Source organism: Miscanthus floridulus, chromosome 13, assembly GCF_019320115.1.
Source record: "Miscanthus floridulus cultivar M001 chromosome 13, ASM1932011v1, whole genome shotgun sequence".
NCBI lineage: Eukaryota > Viridiplantae > Streptophyta > Magnoliopsida > Poales > Poaceae > Miscanthus > Miscanthus floridulus.
Window position 1 is genome coordinate 21257533 of NC_089592.1, and position 20325 is coordinate 21277857.

Sequence of the window (20325 nt, forward strand, 5' to 3'; positions counted from 1 at the left end):
TGGCTTCTTGGTGTTGTTGATTTGAGCCATTTTTACACCGAAGGTTGTTAAGCCTCTAATTACGGTGACCTTGGCTCTGATACCACTTGAAAGGCCCTAATGGCTAGAGGAAGGTGAATAGCCTAATAAAAATTTCTACAACAACACTTAACAAAACAATTAGACACTTATGAGGCGAAACAAGTGTTGCGCTAGCCTACTCAAAAAGTAAGCTACATATCACAATACTAGTTTAGATAGTATCTATCCACACAATAGCTATGACACTACCCTATGTTAGTGTGCTCTCAAAAGCTAAGTAAAGAGCCACACCAACTAAGTAAGCAAGCTCTCATAACTAGCTACACTAAAGAGCTTGGCAATTAGTTTGCGGTAATGTAAAAAGAGTGATCAAGAAGGTTATACCGCCTTGTCGAGGAAGGAACCAATCAATCACAAAGATGAATAACAATGAAGACCAATCACCTCGGAATCAATGATAAAGACAATGATTTTTACCGAGGTTCACTTGCTTACCGGCAAGCTACTCCTCATTGTGGCGATTCACTCACTTGGAGGTTCACGCGCTAATTGGCATCACACGCTAAACCCTCAATAGGGTGCTGCACAACCAATACAAGATGAGGATCACACAAGCCACGAGCAATTTACTAGAGTACCTTTTGGCACTCCACCAGGGAAAGGTCAAGGACCCCTCACAATCACCACGATCGGAGCCAGAGACAATCACCACTCTTCGCTAGACGATCCTCGCTGCTCCAAGCCGTCTAGGTGGCGACAACCACCAAGAGTAACAAGTGAATCCTGCAGCGAAACACGAATACCAAGTGCCTCTAGATGCAATCACTCAAGCAATGCACTTGGATTCTCTCCTAATCTCACAAAGATGATGAATCAATGATTGAGATGAGTGGGAGGGCTTTGGCTAAGCTCACAAGGTTGCTATGTCAATGCAAATGGCCAAAGGTATGAGCTTCAACCAGCCATGGGGCTTAAATAGAAGCCCCCACGAAATAGAGCCGTTGTACCCCTTCACTGGGCACAACACGGGCTGACCGGACGCTCCGGTCATGTTGACCGGACGCTGAACCTCAGCGTCCGATCGCCCGACGACAGCCACGTGTCCCAATCTCAATGGTCACTTGAGTTGACCGGACACTGCGCTATAACTGACCGGACGCTGAGCCACCAGCGTCCGGTCGTTTCAAGTAAGGTTCCAGAAACACATTTTGCCCACCGAACGCGTCCGGTCATGCACGACCGAACCCTGCCAGTGTCCGGTCAGAGACCCTAGCCTCTATGCGCTGTCCGACAATAGGACCAGACCCTACCTCCAGCGTCCTGTCGTTGAATGACCCAGCGTCCGATCATTTGACCGACGCCAGCATCTTCGTTGTTACAACTGACCGGACGTGTCGGTTCCTCAGAGACCAGCGTCCGGTCACCTTGTGACCAGCGAGACTAACTCTTTTTTACCTCTAACTTCTTCACCCTTGCTCAAATGTGCCAACCAAGTGTATCACCTTGTGCACATATGTTAGCATATTTTCATAAACATTTTCAAGGGTGTTAGTATTCCACTAGATCCTAAATACATATGCAATGAGTTAGAGCATCTAGTGGCACTTTGATAACCGCATTTCAATACGAGTTTCACTCATCTTAATAGTACGGCTATCAAACCTAAATATGATCACACTCTCTAAGTGTCTTGATCACCAAAACAAAATAGCTCCTATGGTTTATACCTTTACCTTGAGCTTTTTATTTTTCTTTCTTCTCTCCAAGTAGCACTTGATCATCATCATGGCATCATCATCATCATGTTATGATCTTCATTTGCTTTACCACTTGGAATGTGCTACCTATCTCATGATCACTTAATAAACTAGGTTAGCACTTAGGGTTTCATCAATTCACCAAAACTAAACTAGAGCTTTCAACATTTCTAGTATTATCATGCTAGAGTAGGATTAGAACTTAGGGTACTAAACTTTTGTGCGTTAGATCAATAGAAACACTTTCTAGATACAAGGGATTAATTGGACTAACCGTAGAATTTAATTATTGTAAAGAAATTTAGAATTAGCCCAATTCACCCCCCCTCTTGAGCATCTTGATCCTTTCACAAGTATCAATTGATGTGTTAGACTGAAATCTGTCACTATTGTACAACTATTGTTGAACTAAATACAAAGTAATTAACCAGGTGTTCAATTTATTGAACTATAAATGATAGTACATCTAAGTATCAATTGATGTGTTGGAGGCATCCTACTTCCATGAACACTAGGCCCTAGTATATGGACAACCAATTTATTGAACTGTATATACACTCCTACAGTCCTACCACACCTTCCTCCTATCCATTCCCCACTCTGCTTCCTTGCTCTGCTTCACCCTGCTAGCGTCAGACGAAAGGCAGCCTCTCACGTGTTCACTGCTCCTTCACCTCCAACCTCGTCGGCGCACAAATCTTCAGCGCGCCGTCCCTGCTTCTTTACTCCATCCGGATATAAGGTAACTACACTGGATCTGCTCCTTCATCGAAATTTTATATTCCTTTGCATTGCTCTCTCGTGCTCTCTGCCCCTTCAGCTTCAACCTAGCTACAATAATTTTGTTAGATCTGCAGATGAAAATACATCTTCTCGTTCTGGAGTTTGTGGCCTTGTATATTCATGGAGTGCAACTTATGAGCCTTATTGTCATCAATATTGGTTCACCAAATCAGTGCTTTGTGAACAAAATCGATGAGTTAAATGAAAGTGTACCAATGGATGTGGATAGGGTTGTAATGGTCAAAAGCTCGAGATGACATGGAGATTGACAACAATCCCATGAAGGCCGACAACGATCTGCAAGACATTATTGAGATTCACAACAATCACTAGAATCTACATAGAAAATGATTAATTATGCAACCAATAATATAATATGAAGACATTTTAACTTTTGCATAGTGTTGACCTAATTAGCAATGCCAGTACACAGATTTACATTGAAAGAAAGCTAAACTACGCACTTAGAAAACATATGTGGTGAAGTAGCTTCACAAAAATTTTCTGAAGCACCTTTTACTCAACTTCACCTTTTTTTCTAGAACAGAGTTGGTAGAGGTGCACATGTTTGGCTGAAAAACATGGAGCAAAACTATAAAAAAAACATGAAGCGAAACAGTCCTAATCAGGCAAACTTTTCACCACTCAAACTGAAACGCTACCTCATTAAATTGAACTAGATTGACTCGGTGGGTATCCATGGATTGCTCCATGCCCATCTTAACCCAGAACGGGATTTATCTGTGAACTACAGCTCCATTAGTATCATCCATATGCACGAAAATTTACATCTCAACATTCTGTGGTACACTGATTTTACCGCCAAAATAAGCAGTAAAGAGATGATCACGAACCTCCACAGGCAATCTATTTGGAAGACACCACAAACACCAGGTACTACAGCATGTTAAGACTTCCAACAGAAACCCTATAATTGGCGCCTACAAGTAAGCTGAAATTTACAATCTACCAGACTTCCAAGACAGGAGGGGGGCATAACAAAACTGGTGGATGACATCATGATTTCTTGTGCAGCCATTAAGTAACATCTTCTGCAATGTAATCACTTCCTGCCTGTCGCAAGGCGCGGCTTTCCTTTGACCTCGGTTTCCTATTAAGAGGAGGTTCAGTGGCAGAAATAATACAATAAAGATTGCAGGATGAATCTCACAATACAATGAATGCTGCAAACAGAGCTCACCTGTGGACTGTGGAGATAGATGGATGTCTTTGCAGCTGCAGGGTTGTGATTTTCGGCCCCACGGCTCCAGTCATAGCAGACCTATTTTCCAGTATTGATGGTTAAACATGAATAAAAGGATTCGTAAAAGCTAGGATGGGCAGTCATCAAAATTCAAAAAACTTGTTACAGCACTAATAACAAATAAAGAATAGCACATTTATGCTAATATCCTAGTTTGTCTGTGGCCAAAACTTCTCTAAATTCCTAAAATATGTTGAGGGGCTAACAGCACTTTGTTCCATGGACAGAAGTAGAATAAAACGATAAAATTTGTTCAAACATAACAAGGGCCCAAACTAGTAATGTCAAAATTCAAAAGAGTAAAAAGTTTAACAAAATGCAGAGTTAGCAACATTCAAACATTTATGGGTCCAATGTAAAATGGAGTTTTGTAGAAGGGGAAAACTTGATCCAAAACTGAAGGACATTTATATACGATACAAGACTCCCTCCGTTCCAAATTATAAGACATTTTGGCTTTTCTAGATACATTGCTTTTACTATAGGTCTAGACATAGTGTATATCTAAGGGTCTGTTTGGCAGAGCTCCACTCCTACATTCTCTGGCTCTGCTCCTTGATTATCTAGTGGAGTGATTCTAATTGACTATGGTAGGGGAGCAGGTGAGAATTGATTCTAGAGTGATTCTTGTGGGTTTTGAACAGGGAGCAGAATTGATTCTAGAGTGATTCTTGTGGGTTTTGAACAGGGAGCAGTGGGGAGCAAGTTTTTTTAGCTCCCACCTCCCAGTGTAAATGGAGAAGTGATTCTTGCCTGCACCAAGTAGAAAAGCCAGAATGACTTAACTTTGGAATGGAGGGAGTAATACTTACTAATTTTCTGCATTGACTATGATACACTCTACTTGGAATACAACTTTACATATTAACTGCTACATGATCTGTACTTTGATACAAAATTTGTGTAACTTTTCCTAGTTCTCTATTTAATATTTTTGACCATGCTACACGCTACTTGGAATACAACTTGCCAAATCAATTGCTATATGATCTGTACTTTGACACAAATTTGTGTAACTTTTCATGCTTGCTAATTTTCTTTTTTGACCATGCTACACTATACTTGGAAAGCAAATTGAAGCTATGACCAGAACCGCATTTTAAAATAGCAATTCAACTAGAGCAGTTGTTCAATTAGGACTGAAACGGAGTGAATTGATTTGTGCATATTTAATGTGTGTAAAGTTGTCTCAATCAAAGGTAAGGTATTTTTAAAAGCACAACTGACCCAAAAACATGGTGTCGGATGTGGAAAAATAATTGTTCTTACAGATACAAGGCATTCAGCCATCAAGTTGCCCAGTAGACTTACCGCATAAGCAAATATGGAACCATCACTGTTGAAGGTACTGCAAGGAATGGGAAGGGGGCATCTACTAAAAGCCTGTACAGAAATAGTATGAAAAACAAATGAATTATACCCTCTACAAAATAATATAAGGTAATGTATAAGAAATTCAGAATAAAAACAAGCAGTTACAGTGCACCCAGCAAAATAGGCAGACCAGTAATTAAAGGATTCATACAATTAAATGAGAATGTAACATGCTTTTACCAACAACAACAACAACAAAGCCTGTGAGTCCCAAGCAAGTTGGGGTAGGCTAGAGAAACATGCTTTTACCAAGATAAAGAAAAATAAAATTGCCTATGAAACCTACTTAAAAACAGCCTGTCAAAACAAGCTCAGACAAATGGGTGGGTGGGTGGGGGACCCACAGTGCTGCCAAAATATTTTCTTGATCAGGATTGCAACATCATGCTCACAAGCTGACCATGTGTTTCAATTTTCCACTGTACAAACAGAAAATATGGTAGGACAGTAAAAGGTACTAACCAAAGTCACCAGGAAATCAAAAGTGAGCCAACAAACAAGGTCCTGGGATTAAGGTTGTGGGTGTCTTAAAACAAAGGTCAAAGAAGGATAATGTTATTCGAGATGCTAATTCAGGACACTGGATGACTGAAGAATCAGGGTTGGGCAATCCAGGTCCATGGATCAACTACAAATATTTTATTCTTAAAGTTCACTAAAGACACGTAATAAAAGTATATATTGGAAGAAATGAGAAAAAGAAAAGGGGAAAGACAAATTACAGTTTTCCACCTTTTCTCTCCTCTCCCCCAATCCCTTGACAACTCACTCAAGATACATGACCATGATAATGGCCCTACCTCAAACTTAGCCCCATCACTATCCCCCTCTCTCCATCCCATTTCATTTCATCTCATCTCACTTCTCCCCCAACAGGCCACAACGATGGTGGATTACTCAAGCAAGATAGCAGCATCGATGGAGACAATGTAGCAGTTGAGGATAGTTTCGATTCCCCATGTTCTCCCTTGTCACTACCCCCTTTCTTTTCTGTCATCCCTCAGCCCATTGATTCATCAGCCATCTAGGGGTGGCATCCCAGCTGCGAACTAATATCATATGACCTTGCAAAGATGTGTGATCTGAGGTGGATCACAGGATCAACCAACAACCCCAGTTACTAAGCTACAAATACACCACAAAAACAAGCAGTAAACCATCACGAAATCAAGAACAATCAATGCAACAGAAATCAACTGCTACCAACACAAGTGAAAATCAACAGAAGCCATGGAAATTGGTCTACCTTTAGCCTCTGCTTACTATCCTTATCCCAGAAGTTGAAAGCACCGTCAGATCCAGCAGTTGCAAATGTGTGATGGACCTGCCGCAAGTTATGGAACATAAAAATGAAATTGTTGTTGTTGTTGCTAATTTCAACATCAACAACTAGGATGCCAAGCTTAGAACCAACTGCTATTCCCAAACATGGAAACTCTCATATGTGGGCACTGCTTGTTTCAATGAAACACAGCCTACAAGCACAACCAACTCAAACAGGTATACAGCATCATTAACTAGCCATACAAATCCAATGAACTTGGCAAAAAAGAGCATCAACAAATAATCAACACTATTCTTAGAGCTAGATGCAACTGATATGATATGATAAAAATTGGTCAACTAAACTGATAATCTGTTGAAATTGTTTTGGTAGTCTGAGTTAATCTGAACAGATAATAATGAGTACTTTTCTGTCATTCATATACCTATGATTGCAGTGTATAGTTGTAGACAGCTTAATCTGCAGTATAACATTGATTTTAGTTCAAAATATTTTGTGGACGACAAGAACTTGTGCTTACGGAATTCAACAAATTAATTGAGAATGAAGACAAGGTACTAAAACCCCACAAGTCTCTACTGCATCAGTATGCTTCATAGCAACATGTGCTAAGTTATAAAAAAACGTAAGCCCCACATTATTAACAATGCGTGAAGACTGAAGAGAGAAATCTTACAGGGTGGAAGTTGAGTGAATTGACAGAGAATATATCATTTCCTTCCCTGTGACATTTGAATGTGAAGTTTTTGCTTTGCTGTGCATCATCGATATGATGAACACCAACTCTTCCTTCTATTGAACCCACCTTTAAATGAGAACAGTGGGTCAGTCACATGGAAATCTAATTTGCTTTCAAAGTCATATGGAAAGTATTTAAAGAAAACAAAATATACTGTCAGGTACCAAACATTTAATCCAAGATATTAACACACAATAAAGGAAATATCAGGCACCAGGAAAACAAATTAACCGCTAGGCAGGTAAATAACTAGGAGTCGTACAGCCACCAAAAGAAAATTTGAAGCCCAAGAGGGCTTTACTCTTTGGCCTGCAGCATGATTTCATATCCAGATTGGTTATAACAACCTAAGATGCCTTCTAGTTGTCATGCTGCACACAAGGGTAAGCAATATGCACTTTCATACAAGGTTGTCAAAGGTGCTAGGCACTAGGCCACTGCCTAGAACATACATTAAATGTGATTAGCGTTTTTGTTTTCTTTTTTTTTTCCTACTACATCAGCCGGACCTGGATGCAACAATAGGCCCAGCAGTACTATCTCCCTAGGCCCAGAAAACAGAAAATGGCCCAAAACCCATTAAAAACCCTACAACCCACCTTATCCACTCGCCCAAACCTCTTTCCTCTTCCCAGTTCCCAGCGGCACAGGCTCACTCCGCACCGCCAGCCGTAAATTCTCATATTGCCGGTCTCAGATGGCCCAAGCCACACGACAACCCAAACCAGGGAGACTTTGCATGGTGTGGTGGGGAGGTGGTGCAGCACTTCACTGGCTGTGATACGAGTTTGCATGCGCTCGTGCCGCTTGCCCACGCTTGCGCGTGCCTGCCCCACTCCCGATTTTCCTCACTTCCGTGCCACTTACCCACTGGCTTGTGTTTAATTGAAACACCTATGGCCTACGCGATGTGGCAGGGCTCCGCCTCGCGCTTAATTGCATTTTTTTCAAACACTGCTTTCATGCAACTATCTCATCTCATTAAAGAAAAAACACATCTGACATGTAAATGGGTGCAGAATGGCCATCTACATATAGTTGTTCCTTTAGATCTGTTCTAGAAATTAGAAAAGAAGTTTGGGGTTTTTCAGAAGTACAGTTCAGTCCTGATCTGATTCTATGGATGCGTAAGAGGTAAGACTGCAATAGGCAAGAATGGAAAGTACGTAAGTTTAGGTATAGTTTAATGGCCAAGACAGACTCAAAATTGACTCCATACACCAGTGGTTGACCTTCCCCTTCGGTAAGTCGTCCCAGCAACTCAAAATACAACAGCATCAGTAATATTTATACTTGATCTAGCGGTTGGAATTTTTGCATGCATAGGAACACAGCACTCATTAGACCATAACAGAGAAATTAATATTGGGTGAAAAATCCCAACCCCACCCATACCAAGCACTGACTTGAGTAAAGAACATGTTGTGAAGAAAAAGTTGGGAGTGAAGAAATCAAGAACTTGCTGAAGACAGATCAAATGAGTTCATATCTGTATTTGATAATACAAAATGATATGCCACAAAATAGAAATAAATAATTTGTTTGTGAAGCACACTAAAAATAGGCTTATGCAGAAGAAGTTAGGTTTAATGAATGCGGGAGTAAAGGACATTCCAATAATAAAGCATTACCAGAAATCCTTGCTGATCAGGGAATGCAGCAAGGCACCGTGTCTGGTATTTTAGTGGTGATTGGATTCGCTTGAACTCCGTCTAACAATCCAAACAGAAGCCATGAAATAAGCCATTTGAATAACAGAAGTCATCAATGTCCAACTCAAAATGAATCAACACATGCAAAGCCCAGTTTAACAACACAATCACCTGAGGATTCTGCAAATTGAAGACAACAAGATGACGATCAGCAGTTCCCACAATCATAAGGGGATAATTCACAGTAAGAGCATAGCAACGCTCAGGAAGTTGCTGGATATGCACAGGATTTGCTTGTCTTGTATCCCAATACCTATAAAGAGCATAGCAATTTGCATTAAAGGTATATGAGAATTAATGGGATGACAACAAAGCATAACAGAACTATACCAGGTCCAAAAGGGCACAGGCACAGATAAAGTAAAATTAACACACAGTGAGAGAGCATAAATGCACGATGTATGCATGATAATCAAATACACATTTAGAACTGCAATATGCCATAGTGTTCCCTAAATCAATCTGAAATGCATGACGACAAGAGTATCTATTAATCTATTAAGTAATCAAATTATGTAGACTTCGTATTAAAACTAGCTACTGACTTAATGATTACTTGTAAATATAGCAACACTAACATGGAGCATAATCCATTTCTTTCTCAAATGGGCAAGGAGCATAATCCATTGCAGCTGTAACAGAACTGTCAGAACATGCGATAGGGTCATAGGAAAATCTGGAGGTTTATAGCACACAAAGACTAGAATGGAAAGAAAAACAGTATATGGTGAACGGATCTTTAGTGGTACTTGGCTTAGGCAATATTGATACTATCATCTCAACTGTCCAAGACGTTCACTAACTTAGGGAATATACTATTCCTTTTAGATAACATGATATAGTAATAACCAGCCATTGGTAACAGCATAAGAGATTATGGGAGATTTGTATTCAACTTCCAAGTGAAAAAGTTCAAGTTAGAGAGCAGCAGACTGGACTTGCACACCTTAAAGTCTTATCCCAGCTTCCAGAGACAAGAAGATTCATCTGAGGAATCCAGGCGACCTCCTTGACAGGCGCATCATGCATCGCAACCGTCTGAGGCTGCCCGCCTGACAGCAGAGGCCACATTTTGACCTGCTTGTCACAGCCTCCAGAGAAGACAGTAGTTCCATCATCCTTCCAAGCCGAGCAGAGGACCTAAAAGAAGAAACAAATCAATCAGGACACCAGATACTTACTACATGGCAGTCAATCTACCACCCAATCAAATATATTAACAGATCCAAGAAAATACTGAGATCATACCGGCTGATCATGTGATATGGATGCCTTTGGCTGACTATTGCCACCAACAATCTCCCAACACCTCACCTGAACAAAACACAAAACCAAACCCAAGTTCCATACATCAAACATTCAACACATCACAGTAACATGCTAACTGCAAATTACACAGCATAAGGAAAGCTACCTGGTTATCCCAGGAGGTTGCCACAAGCAGATTATTCTTGGGACTAAAGCTGAGGCTGGAGACGGAGTCACCCGGGTTCGGCAGTATCTGCATTTTTTCAAGAAAACATAGATGATTCGAGATGCTACAGTAGATGCATACTCTTCGCAATGCTGCATCAAATTCACACAGCAGAGCACCTCGAATGACTTGTTCGGATTAGGGTTCGCGTTGAGGCCGGTTAGACTCGTCATCTCTCTCTACGCCTGGAGCAGATCCAGCGAACAAAAAATCAAATTAGTGGGGAGTGTAATACATATCATGCAGAGGCGGACTCAGTAAAGGACATGGGCAGGGGCGGATCCAGTAAAGGGACATGGGTGTACACATGTATACACCCAATAATTTTTTGCACAAACGTCGAAGTTTGGGGGCTTGTAAAATAGCTAATAGCTTTAGGTTAGGGTTTCGGTGCTCAGCTTGAAGGGAAGGGAAGAGAAGGGGTGGAAGTACCTGGTGGGTGCTCCTCGCCGGCGAAGATACCAACTAAAGCCTCAGCACCTGGCTTAGGGCGGCGGCGGCGGCGCGGCGCACCAGTCGTCGGAGAGCGAGAGGGGGCGAGAGAGGCAGACAGAACGCACGGGATGCAGCGGACGGAAGGGGAATGAATGCACGTTTTTTTTTCTTTTATCATGAATGAATGCAGGCTATGCTTATGCAGTGACGGCGGAAAAAAAACAAAAAAACGCACCCTCATGGGCCTTCCTGTGGGCCGTTTTTATTTATTATCCTTACATTTTTTTTAATGACTAAAAAAATTGAATGTCTTAAAAAAAATTGAATGTCTAAATTCTTAGATGAAAGGTAATTCCATATGATAATTATTGGCGAGATATACAGAGAACTGTAAAAATTATTACCACTGACTATTGACTCTCCTTATATTTGTTTTCTTTCTAATATGTAATTCTCTCGATTATTCTTGTTGAGTATGTGTAAACTAATCTAGCTCTTCCAGTTGACACGCGCAAAAATGAGGGTGAGTAGCGCTGACCCTCTTGGGCGGACTAACAAGGATATGCATGCATAGGGTGGGTATAGCTGTGACCTCTACGCAAGTGAACAAGGGGAGTAGATTTGCTGCGCAAAATAAAAAGGGTGGGGGTAGCTGCCGTGTGAGGATGTAGATTTCTTTTTTTAACGCTTCTTAACTGGATACAACTGTAGTATCTAAACATGTGCGAACACAGCAAACCCACACACACGCACACAATCACACCCCTACGCACATATTAAGACCTACAATTACACGAAGCTTGAAGATCATGTCCTTAGTGAGGGCTCTGTAGACAAGTGACACGTCGTTCTAACCCACGTGAGGAGGCAACAAAATTTATTTTGGGGGCATGCTCTAGTGACACACCTGAATTATGGTTCCAGGGAACGAACCGGGCGGGCAGCGCTCACACCAAAGTCGCTTGCCACTGAGCTACGCACTCGTTCTCAATATAGATTTCACCAAGTTGTAATTGTGACCCAAAAAAATTAATAAAGTGTGCTTGTGTGGATCTTGATGCCTTCTTTTTGTCTTGTGTGTATATGAGGATTTTAAATGTTCATACAAATACGACATTGTCACTCACAAAGTTTGATCGTTTAGGGTGTGACACTTAGTGGCATCGGAGCCGGTTTGCACAAAACAAACATTCTAATTGTAGCACACTAACACCTGATGATATTAGCAAGACTAGAATAGCAGGGACATTAAGGTTGAGTGTTGGTGCATTCACACAATAGCTACACTGCACCGGCCGGTGCACTAGGATGCATGTGACTTAGATGTGATGGTATATTGATTGACATATTTCTATGATAAATTATTATGAATATTTTTGTGTTTCATTCGAGAGATGGCTGTTGACTACATTGAGGTCTAGCTAAGCTTTTTCTTGAAGAGTTCGTGCAAATGTTGTGACTCAGCCAACCAAGCTTCACTGGTCGTGCTGGTCATGACGTCCATTGTTGATGTTGAAGTTGCTCTTGGACTAACAGATGAGGCTCGCTTCTTGTATCATGAAGCAACTGGGGTTACTGCTGCTGAGGCTAAGCAAGCTGCATCACTGACGGCTATCTATGGCTTAGCTACTGTGCGTCAGGTGGAGATTAGAGATGTTAATTTTCCACAAGTGCAGATCTTATGCCATCAGCTTGTGAACCTGCGAGGTAGGGTGGCAGAAATAGAGAAGCTTTGTGCTGAATTGATAAATGCCATTTATAACGGTGAGAATAAAGTGATGTCCTGAAACGCCTCGCTAAGAGGTTCTACCATCGCATCCGCTGCCTCAATGAGACCATGCACGTGGAAGTTGATGAAAGCCCCGGTGTATTAGTAACCAGTCTGATTTGACATTCGTGCCTATTTTAACACCAGTCGTTCAATATCTGCATCTAAACGAACCTTAGGATAGTTGCCATACAAACCTGCGTAACTCTAGCATTCCATAGACTGTTCATTGTACATCTTTCACATGATCTGTTTACAGGTTGACCGAGACAAACAGCAACTGAACAATACAAGCCTGTCCTACTCCTACCCAAACAACTTTGTATACTGTATTTACACCTGTAATTTCTTTGATCTGTCAATCAAATCCAAAGCCTAATTCACTGCTGTAACTGTAACCATTAGAAGATTCAGGTTTCATTCTGAGAGCCAACAGAACACGCCGGTTGCCCGTACCAGAATACCAGACGCGCAGAGCTGGAAGGAAACCGAGGCACTGACCGCCGCCGCCTTGCTCCGCCGGCCGCTCCGGGCGGCAGCCAAAGCCAACCACGCGCGCACGTGCCTGCAATGCCGCTTCCTCTTCGCGTTCGCCGTCGCCGTAGCCGTCGCGGGGTGTTTCGTTACGCTTACGCCGGCTCCCGCCGGCGCGCCGCCCAGAGCGAGCTGAGCGCGCGCAGCCGCTGGCCGTAGTCCGCGAGCGCGAGCAGCCCCCGCGCCGCCTGCCGCGGCGTCAGGATCTTGTGCATGTTTCGCAGCGTCTGCTGCCGGAGATGGTCCGCCTGTGCCAACAACGTCGAGGTCGGTCGGTCAGAAACAAGACGCCGTACACCGATCGAGCGTGCCAATGCCAAAGATTTTGGTTTCGCCTGCTGCTCAGTGGCAACTGGCTAGTCAGTCACCTTGTCCACGAAGTCGACGAGGTCGGCGAGCTTGCCCACGGCGCTGGCCATCTGCTGCGCCGCGTACCCGCCCCCGCCGGCAGCGCCGTCCGGCGAGACGTCGACGGTCATGAGGGTCTCGACGAGCGTCTGCTGCAGCTTGTTCATGCCCTGCGTCAGCGCGTCCTCCAGCTGCCGCGCCGTGTTCTGCAGCTTGCGCACCTCGGCGGCCTGGAGCTCCAAGAGCGGGTCCAGCTGCGGCGCCAGCACCTTGAGCAGCTCGGAGGGGCGGAACCCGCCGATCCAGAGGAAGAAGCGCTCCGCGGGGGCCCGCCACACGCCGGACAGCACGAAGAAGGCGTCGGACCGCGCCGCGCGCGCCTTGGCCTGGAACAGCGCGCCGTAGTGCTCCAGCCCCGCGTCGACGAGCACGCGCAGCTGCACGTCCGGCGCGTGCGACTGCAGCGCCGCACGCAGCTCCGTCGCCTGCCTGCCCTGCTCCTCCACCCAGTGCGCGTACTCCAGCTCGAACGCGGCCACGCGCGGGTCCACGGGCGCCGGCGGCGGCGGCGGCGGTGTGACTCCTCCTCCTCCCACGCCGTACGCGCCGTGCTGCTGGCGCCTGGCCATGGTGAGCTCCTGCTCCAGCTGCGCTAGCTTCATGCGGCTCGTCTCGAGATTCTGGATGTACGCCTGTGTCGTATCAATGGATGGAACAAAAGCATCAATCATGAGCGATGAGCTGATTCGACTGATGATTCGACGGAGAGAATAACGTAACAATTCGAAGGAACAAAAGCAAGAAGATTTGCTTGGCACGCGAGGAGTGTTCGCTCTTCGCTGAGACGCTGCTGACCTTCTTCCGTAGCCGGCTCTTCCGGGCTGCCTCTCTGTTCTGCGCGAGCCGTCTCTGAATCTAGGCAAAGCAGAGCGAGGGCGATGATCAGCGATCGAGGAATTCTCGTGCCTGCGAATAATTCATCCGAGTCATCACTCATGAGTCGGGTCCGTCTCACCTTGTCTCTTGGCCTGGCGTCGTCGTCGTGGCCAAAGCTATCCGACGACGGCGGCGGCGCTTCTTCTTCCACCAGCGGCGCGACGTCGTCCTGCTGTGCCTGCAACTGCAACAAACCACGGCCCACCAGTGATGATAATCTGAATCCATGAGGAGACGGAGAATCGCATCGAGCTGCGATGCAGCACACAGGGGTCAGGGGAGGGCGCTTGAATAATTATTACCAGGAGTTTGCCGAACTTGACCTCCTCTGCTTCGACGACGTCGAGCGGCGCCGGCGTCGTCGCCACGGTGACCGTGGGGACGACTGCGGCCAGGGGCAGGGGCAGGGCCATGGCGTTGGCGTCGGGCCGGAACGGCTCCCCCCACACGCCGGCCGCCACCAGGTGGCGCTGCCGCTCGTAGATCCCCATGGCCCCGCCGCCGACGGGGCCCGAGGTCACGTAGCGGCCGGGCGCGGATCCGCTCGTCGCCAGCGGCTGCAGGCGACTGCAGGAACAACAAGCAAGAGCATGTCAGCGCGCCCGCAGCGTCTGTCTCCACCAGAAATCAAAGCCTGAGCGAGGCCGTGGGGATGGTTATTACGCGCGCCGATGAGACGGGTAGAAGAGGCGGCGAACGCCACGGACGGACTGGCTAGTGGTCAGTGGTCACTTACTCACTGGCTACGAGAGCCATGGCGTCGGCGGTGAGCTCGCCTCGGCTGGCAGGGACTCGGTGGGGGCTATGGCCGCGCTGGCGTTCAGTGGCATGTAGGAGGACGACGACGGCGCCGAGTTCAAGAGCTGGGGCTGGGTGTACCGTGTATGTCTGTCAGCTTCTGCCTCCCCCCTCTGTCGTCTCGTGTGTCCGTGGCTGACGATGACTGATTGATGAAGCAAGCAGCGCGGTGAGCCGATCGGACGACGTGGGTGTGGTTGGTCGTTGCGTACGTGCTGGGTCTGGCCGTCTGGGTGGCGCTACGGCCGTCCGGCGGGCCTCCCCTTCCTGGTCCGGCGCTCCGGCACACGACAAGAAGCCAACCTCGGCGCGGGGCAGAAACAGAAAGGTGTCGCCTTGTCGCTACGTACTCGGAGGGACGGCCGGACGGGGATCCCGCCGGCGGGCACCGTCTGCTGCTAGGCAAGGTAACCCATCCTCGCCAGAGGCTCCTTGTCACTGTGCCATTGCCCTGTTGGTTTCGTTGAAAAGTCAGGCTGAAAAATATTGTTCGTTGATTTGTGGTGAGAAAAAAACGCTATACCATGGCTGATAAGTTTCAGCGAACAGCATAGTACAACGTTGCACATGTGCTCGAGATTGATTATTTTTGTAATCCGATTCTGGCTATAACCTCTTCCTAGGGCACGGTTCAACCACGACCCTATTGCGTGCGGTTGCACCTCGAGATTGATTATTTAACCAAGTAAAAAATATCTGCAAGGTTATGTATTGTGCCTGTGCACAACACAATAAAATAAAGTATGAACCTTAGCCAATAATGCAAGGCAGCGTGCGCTGGAGTACGCAAGTTCATGAATTGGCTGGTATTCTATCCCTTGTCCCGACACCGGGGTCGCCCTGAAGTGGACAGCCACTGTGGTGTGGACGACACTGCAATTCCATAATCCCCAGCAACAACAACAACAACAGCTCACGAGTCATCATGCAATGCATACGCATAGAATGCCTTATCTTATCTCGAGTAGACTTTTAGCAAATCGAGGAGGGTGACAGCGACGCCCGCCAAGCGGCCAAGGCCAATGCATGCAGGTAGCTGTAGCACGCAGCTGGTGTCACCACTGGCGTCAGCGTCACTCGGTCTCGGACTCTCGGTGCCAGACAAGCATGCATGGACGGCGGCCTTCCCCTGCCACGGGGACCTACCGCACGCATTTTTTACGCCTTCTACTGTGAAGTGGACGCACTGCGGCAACCACATGACAGCACGCGCCACCAGGAGCCCTGGGATTTACGTATTGACGCCACGTTTATATTCATCATCCTTTCATAGTTGAAGCATCTGTCACTGGAGAAGGGAATCGAGCGGAAGCAGCACTTGACCTTGAGCGAAAGCGCTCAATCAGGGGAGCCCTGTGAATTCTCATAGCTGCTGGGGCGGGCCCACGCGTTGATGATGACGAGAATCAGGATTCAAGACCCAATTTTGTGCGCAACCATAGTCTAGCGGTCCTACAGGCTCTGTGCATGCATGGCCAAATAAGGTTTGGGTCCAGTCACCGGGGAAAACTGTCTGGCGATCTATGTGTCCATTACCATATGGGATTCTATGTGTCCATGAATTTTTCTATGCTGCAGGAGTATATAGGTGTTCTGTTCGTTCGGCGTCCGGCATGTTGTTCGTTTGCCCAAAGTTACTGATTCACGGCAGTGACATTGTGCACCCCGTTCACTGCTCTTATTTTTCACATTCTAACCCAATTGGTGGAGACGAATAAAAAACGGTTGGACACGGATGTATACCTATAATAAGTGGCGGAGCCACCACCCCGACACCCCGAGCAGTCGGTCCGGCTCGCCGCCGGTGAGATTTGAATGAAAATTTTGTTTATATTAAAGAAGAATAGGATAATTTGCTAGATAAATATTTTTGCACAACAAATCTTATGGCTCAGTCACTATCAATATACAATATTTCTCGAGTTCAAATTCAGACATGGATAGTACCAGCTATGTCGGCTAATATATGAATGGACATCGGCATCATATATATCTGATTTAAATATTTTAAATATGGATAATGTGTCGGATACTAAATGTCTGGAGTCGAACACGAACGGACATGAACTAAGGATTCGATCTCGAATAAGAAAGTGTTCATACCGTTTGCACCCTAGAGATTTTGTTTGGAAACAGGTCTCCCACACAATTACGTCACTACCAACAGTCCACCCCCCCCCCCCCCCCCCCCCCTTCTTTCATAATTGCACAGTTTCACACCCTCTCCATATTGGATTGTAGGGCGTGGGAGAGATTTGTTTCACCCAAAATTCAGTTTTATTTATTTCCATGCATCCTATTTAGGAGGGAAAAAGGAAAGCACACCATTCTAAAAAAATACCATTCAAAAAAAGGAAAAACACAAAATCTAGGTGTAGGAAAGAAGATTCAATCTAACGCAATATATAGCTAGATAAAAATTAAAACTGAAAATAGAGAGTCTGTTCGGCAGGACTGAAAAATAAACCAAAATACTGTTTCGGCTGATTGTTGTGAGAAAAAAAAATATTATTCTGTCTGAAAACACTGTGAGTGCGCTGGCCAGCCCAGCCTCAGCCGGCCAGCCAGCCGAACGCACTCAGAACTGCATGACACCCTAGCTGCTACAAAAAGGCAGTCATGTACCCTGGCCATAAATAATTCTCATTGATTTAATTATTTAGTGATATACATACATGACGCTATGTCGGTCGAACTTGAAACAAGTACCATATGAAAGAATCCGCTGCATAAAACCCAGAAAACAGTTTCCCATGTAACTGAAAACTTTCCCTCGGTGGGGACAAATCAGGTGGTGTGTGTACCTGTCTTTTCCTCCAAAAAAGATGGCGAACCTAATACTCATGGTGGAGATAATGAAAAGAAGAAAGATCCCCATTGGTCATTTTGGGTTTTAGTTGGTGATGATGCATCGCTCACAACTTTGCAGTGCACCGCACCATATCACCTTTTATTCTAGGGATTCCTCCCTCGCTTGCATTGCATTGAGAATTCGAGAGGCCAACAGGAAATGAAATGGAGCCCCCCATTGGAATGGAACTTGGAACCTCACTAGTTGGGTGGAGCCCACACAACAAATGCAGAAATCAGGATCCCCTTTGGTGACCAACATCTACCACTGTTTAAGAGCAAGCATAATGAAAATTTTTAGATGAGCTTATTTTTACTGAAATGGAGGAGAGAGAGAGAGAGAGAGGAGAAAAATGGAGGAGAGAGAGAGGAGAAAAGAGAGAAGAAAAACTGATTGCAAGTTCACGACTAGCTTACGTACAAGAGGTAAGAAACTTTGTAAAAGACAAAAAAAAAATGAGCCATATGTGAGCTAACTACTATATGAGCGGGTTATTAATAAGTGGGTTGTAAATATCTATACAACTAACAGCAAATTGTATTATAAATATTGCTCTTATTGTGGTCAAATATGACTCCAGTCTAGTTTAGGAGAATCATTTGATAATCCCAGTGTCGGATCACATCATCTCCATGGATTTTAAGCTGGAGATGCCATTTACGATTTGGGGGCATCTTGTTCATTTACCAAAGATCCACATTCATGACACAGACATTCGCCAGATCTTTTATTTTCTTTAATAAAGAACAAAAAACCCATATTACTACCCCGCTTTGGCCTGATTCTGAATAACCCTGAACGGATTTTTGTGTTGATTTAATTCACTAACAATTTCAATTGGCCCATTCTACCCCTTCATAATATTACCTAGGAATTGAACTCTAAGTTACAATTTTATGAGGGTGATGATAGGAGAAATCACAAATTTTGTTTAAAATACGTTATGAATATATTTTCACCATTATGTTGATAGGTTAGACACCTAATGCTAAATTAACTCTAGAGATAAAAGGTGTACGGACAATAATGAAATGTTTATTTCATTTCTTTCTTGTTGTTTGCATTTTTTTTAAAGGAAGCCCGAAATGTACAAAAGAGTGTAGTCAACGTTTCTCTTGGAATCCAGCTTGCCACACAATCGTGTGGCTTTTGACTCTCAATGCAATTTGTATCTACTATGAGGGAAACCTCATTTGCCGAAACAAAATGTCTGGCCATGTAAGGTGAATCTACATGAGCACACCTGAATTATAAGAAAAAGATCTGTCTAATTTAGGCAACGCTCACGCTGCACCACAAGATGGGGATTCCAAAGGCAGAGCATAGCCCCAGCCTTTTGGAGTGGTGCACTAGTCCACTTGTCTTCTAAAGAACTACTAGTGACACCAGCTTTAATTCCGCAATTTAGTGAATTATACCTTGCATTGCATGCTTAAGGTTCCACTTTGTTTGTAATCTCTCTTAATTAAGTCGCACATATAGGATTATCTCTGTTTTTTCTTCCCTCCAGTTTGTGTAACAGATGTCATAGTTAGTTCACTAGACCAGGTGTGATTTAGGAAATAGGAAATGGTCACCTGAGTTTGTGGATGTTGAAATGGTCTTGGAGATATCCAGGGTAAAGCTCCATCTCATGCTTCACCTGATCAACCTAATCAAGGCATTTTTAATAATAGAGACAAAAGTTATGATAAGAAACTGGAAACTGTTGACATAAAGGTGACTTATGAGAAGATGAAGCTCCAACCCAAAGAAAACTTAGTGAACCTATAGCTAGCATAGTAGTATATGTTTACCTATTGTTCAGGGCAGATTATTTACTTTAATCCTACTCTAGCTCATAATATTTGTAGTAATATTTTATATAATATAGAAGGTTATACAATTTTATATTAGAGGTGGGACTAGATATATGAGGAAAGAAGTGTAGAATAAATAAAATCCTCTTATTTATGTATATGACATAAAGAGGAAATTGTTGTGCTTACGTCTGTCATGACCAATCAACAAAGAATTTGTGGAAGTGTGATGACCAATCAACTAAGGAGATATGCTCTATGGTATTTTCTTGAGGAAACGATATGTTCTTATAACAATATACCCTAAAAGCAAGATATGCTCCTGAAAAAAGGATGAGCGTCTGATCATTCACCATGAACACTACACTCTTTCCTTCGCGAATAAAATCATTTTAACAAGTAACAATACATATCTTGTTAGTAACATGTAACACTGATTGTAGACAG

The 20325-nt window shown here is 44.4% G+C and overlaps 2 protein-coding genes across 4 annotated transcripts; both read right to left on the minus strand.

Moving 5' to 3' along the window:
• Nucleotides 1–2130: 2130 nt before the first annotated feature.
• LOC136501224 (protein RAE1-like) lies at nucleotides 2131–11004 on the minus strand. The gene is made up of 14 exons (XM_066496722.1): nucleotides 10842–11004; nucleotides 10529–10594; nucleotides 10350–10436; nucleotides 10184–10249; nucleotides 9882–10075; nucleotides 9047–9188; nucleotides 8855–8935; nucleotides 7161–7289; nucleotides 6446–6523; nucleotides 5137–5208; nucleotides 3763–3843; nucleotides 3224–3672; nucleotides 3075–3133; nucleotides 2131–2858 (listed from the first exon to the last, which is right to left on the minus strand). Exons 2-12 carry the CDS (start codon nucleotides 10580–10582, stop codon nucleotides 3625–3627), a joined length of 1032 nt encoding a protein of 343 aa, XP_066352819.1. The 5' UTR covers nucleotides 10583–10594; nucleotides 10842–11004; the 3' UTR covers nucleotides 2131–2858; nucleotides 3075–3133; nucleotides 3224–3624.
• A 1792-nt stretch (nucleotides 11005–12796) lies between these two features.
• LOC136500954 (transcription factor HBP-1b(c38)-like) lies at nucleotides 12797–20091 on the minus strand. 3 transcript variants are annotated; one of them, XM_066496434.1, is made up of 7 exons: nucleotides 20068–20091; nucleotides 19657–19730; nucleotides 14733–14997; nucleotides 14510–14614; nucleotides 14350–14409; nucleotides 13515–14186; nucleotides 12797–13394 (listed from the first exon to the last, which is right to left on the minus strand). In XM_066496434.1, the coding sequence occupies exons 1-7, from the start codon at nucleotides 20074–20076 to the stop codon at nucleotides 13242–13244; spliced, it is 1338 nt and encodes a 445-aa protein (XP_066352531.1). In that variant the 5' UTR covers nucleotides 20077–20091; the 3' UTR covers nucleotides 12797–13241. The 3 variants fall into 3 exon arrangements, with proteins under 3 accessions (XP_066352531.1, XP_066352532.1, XP_066352533.1); XM_066496435.1 differs by lacking the exons at nucleotides 19657–19730; nucleotides 20068–20091 and adding an exon at nucleotides 15167–15621; XM_066496436.1 differs by lacking the exons at nucleotides 19657–19730; nucleotides 20068–20091 and adding an exon at nucleotides 15094–15619.
• Nucleotides 20092–20325: the final 234 nt, after the last annotated feature.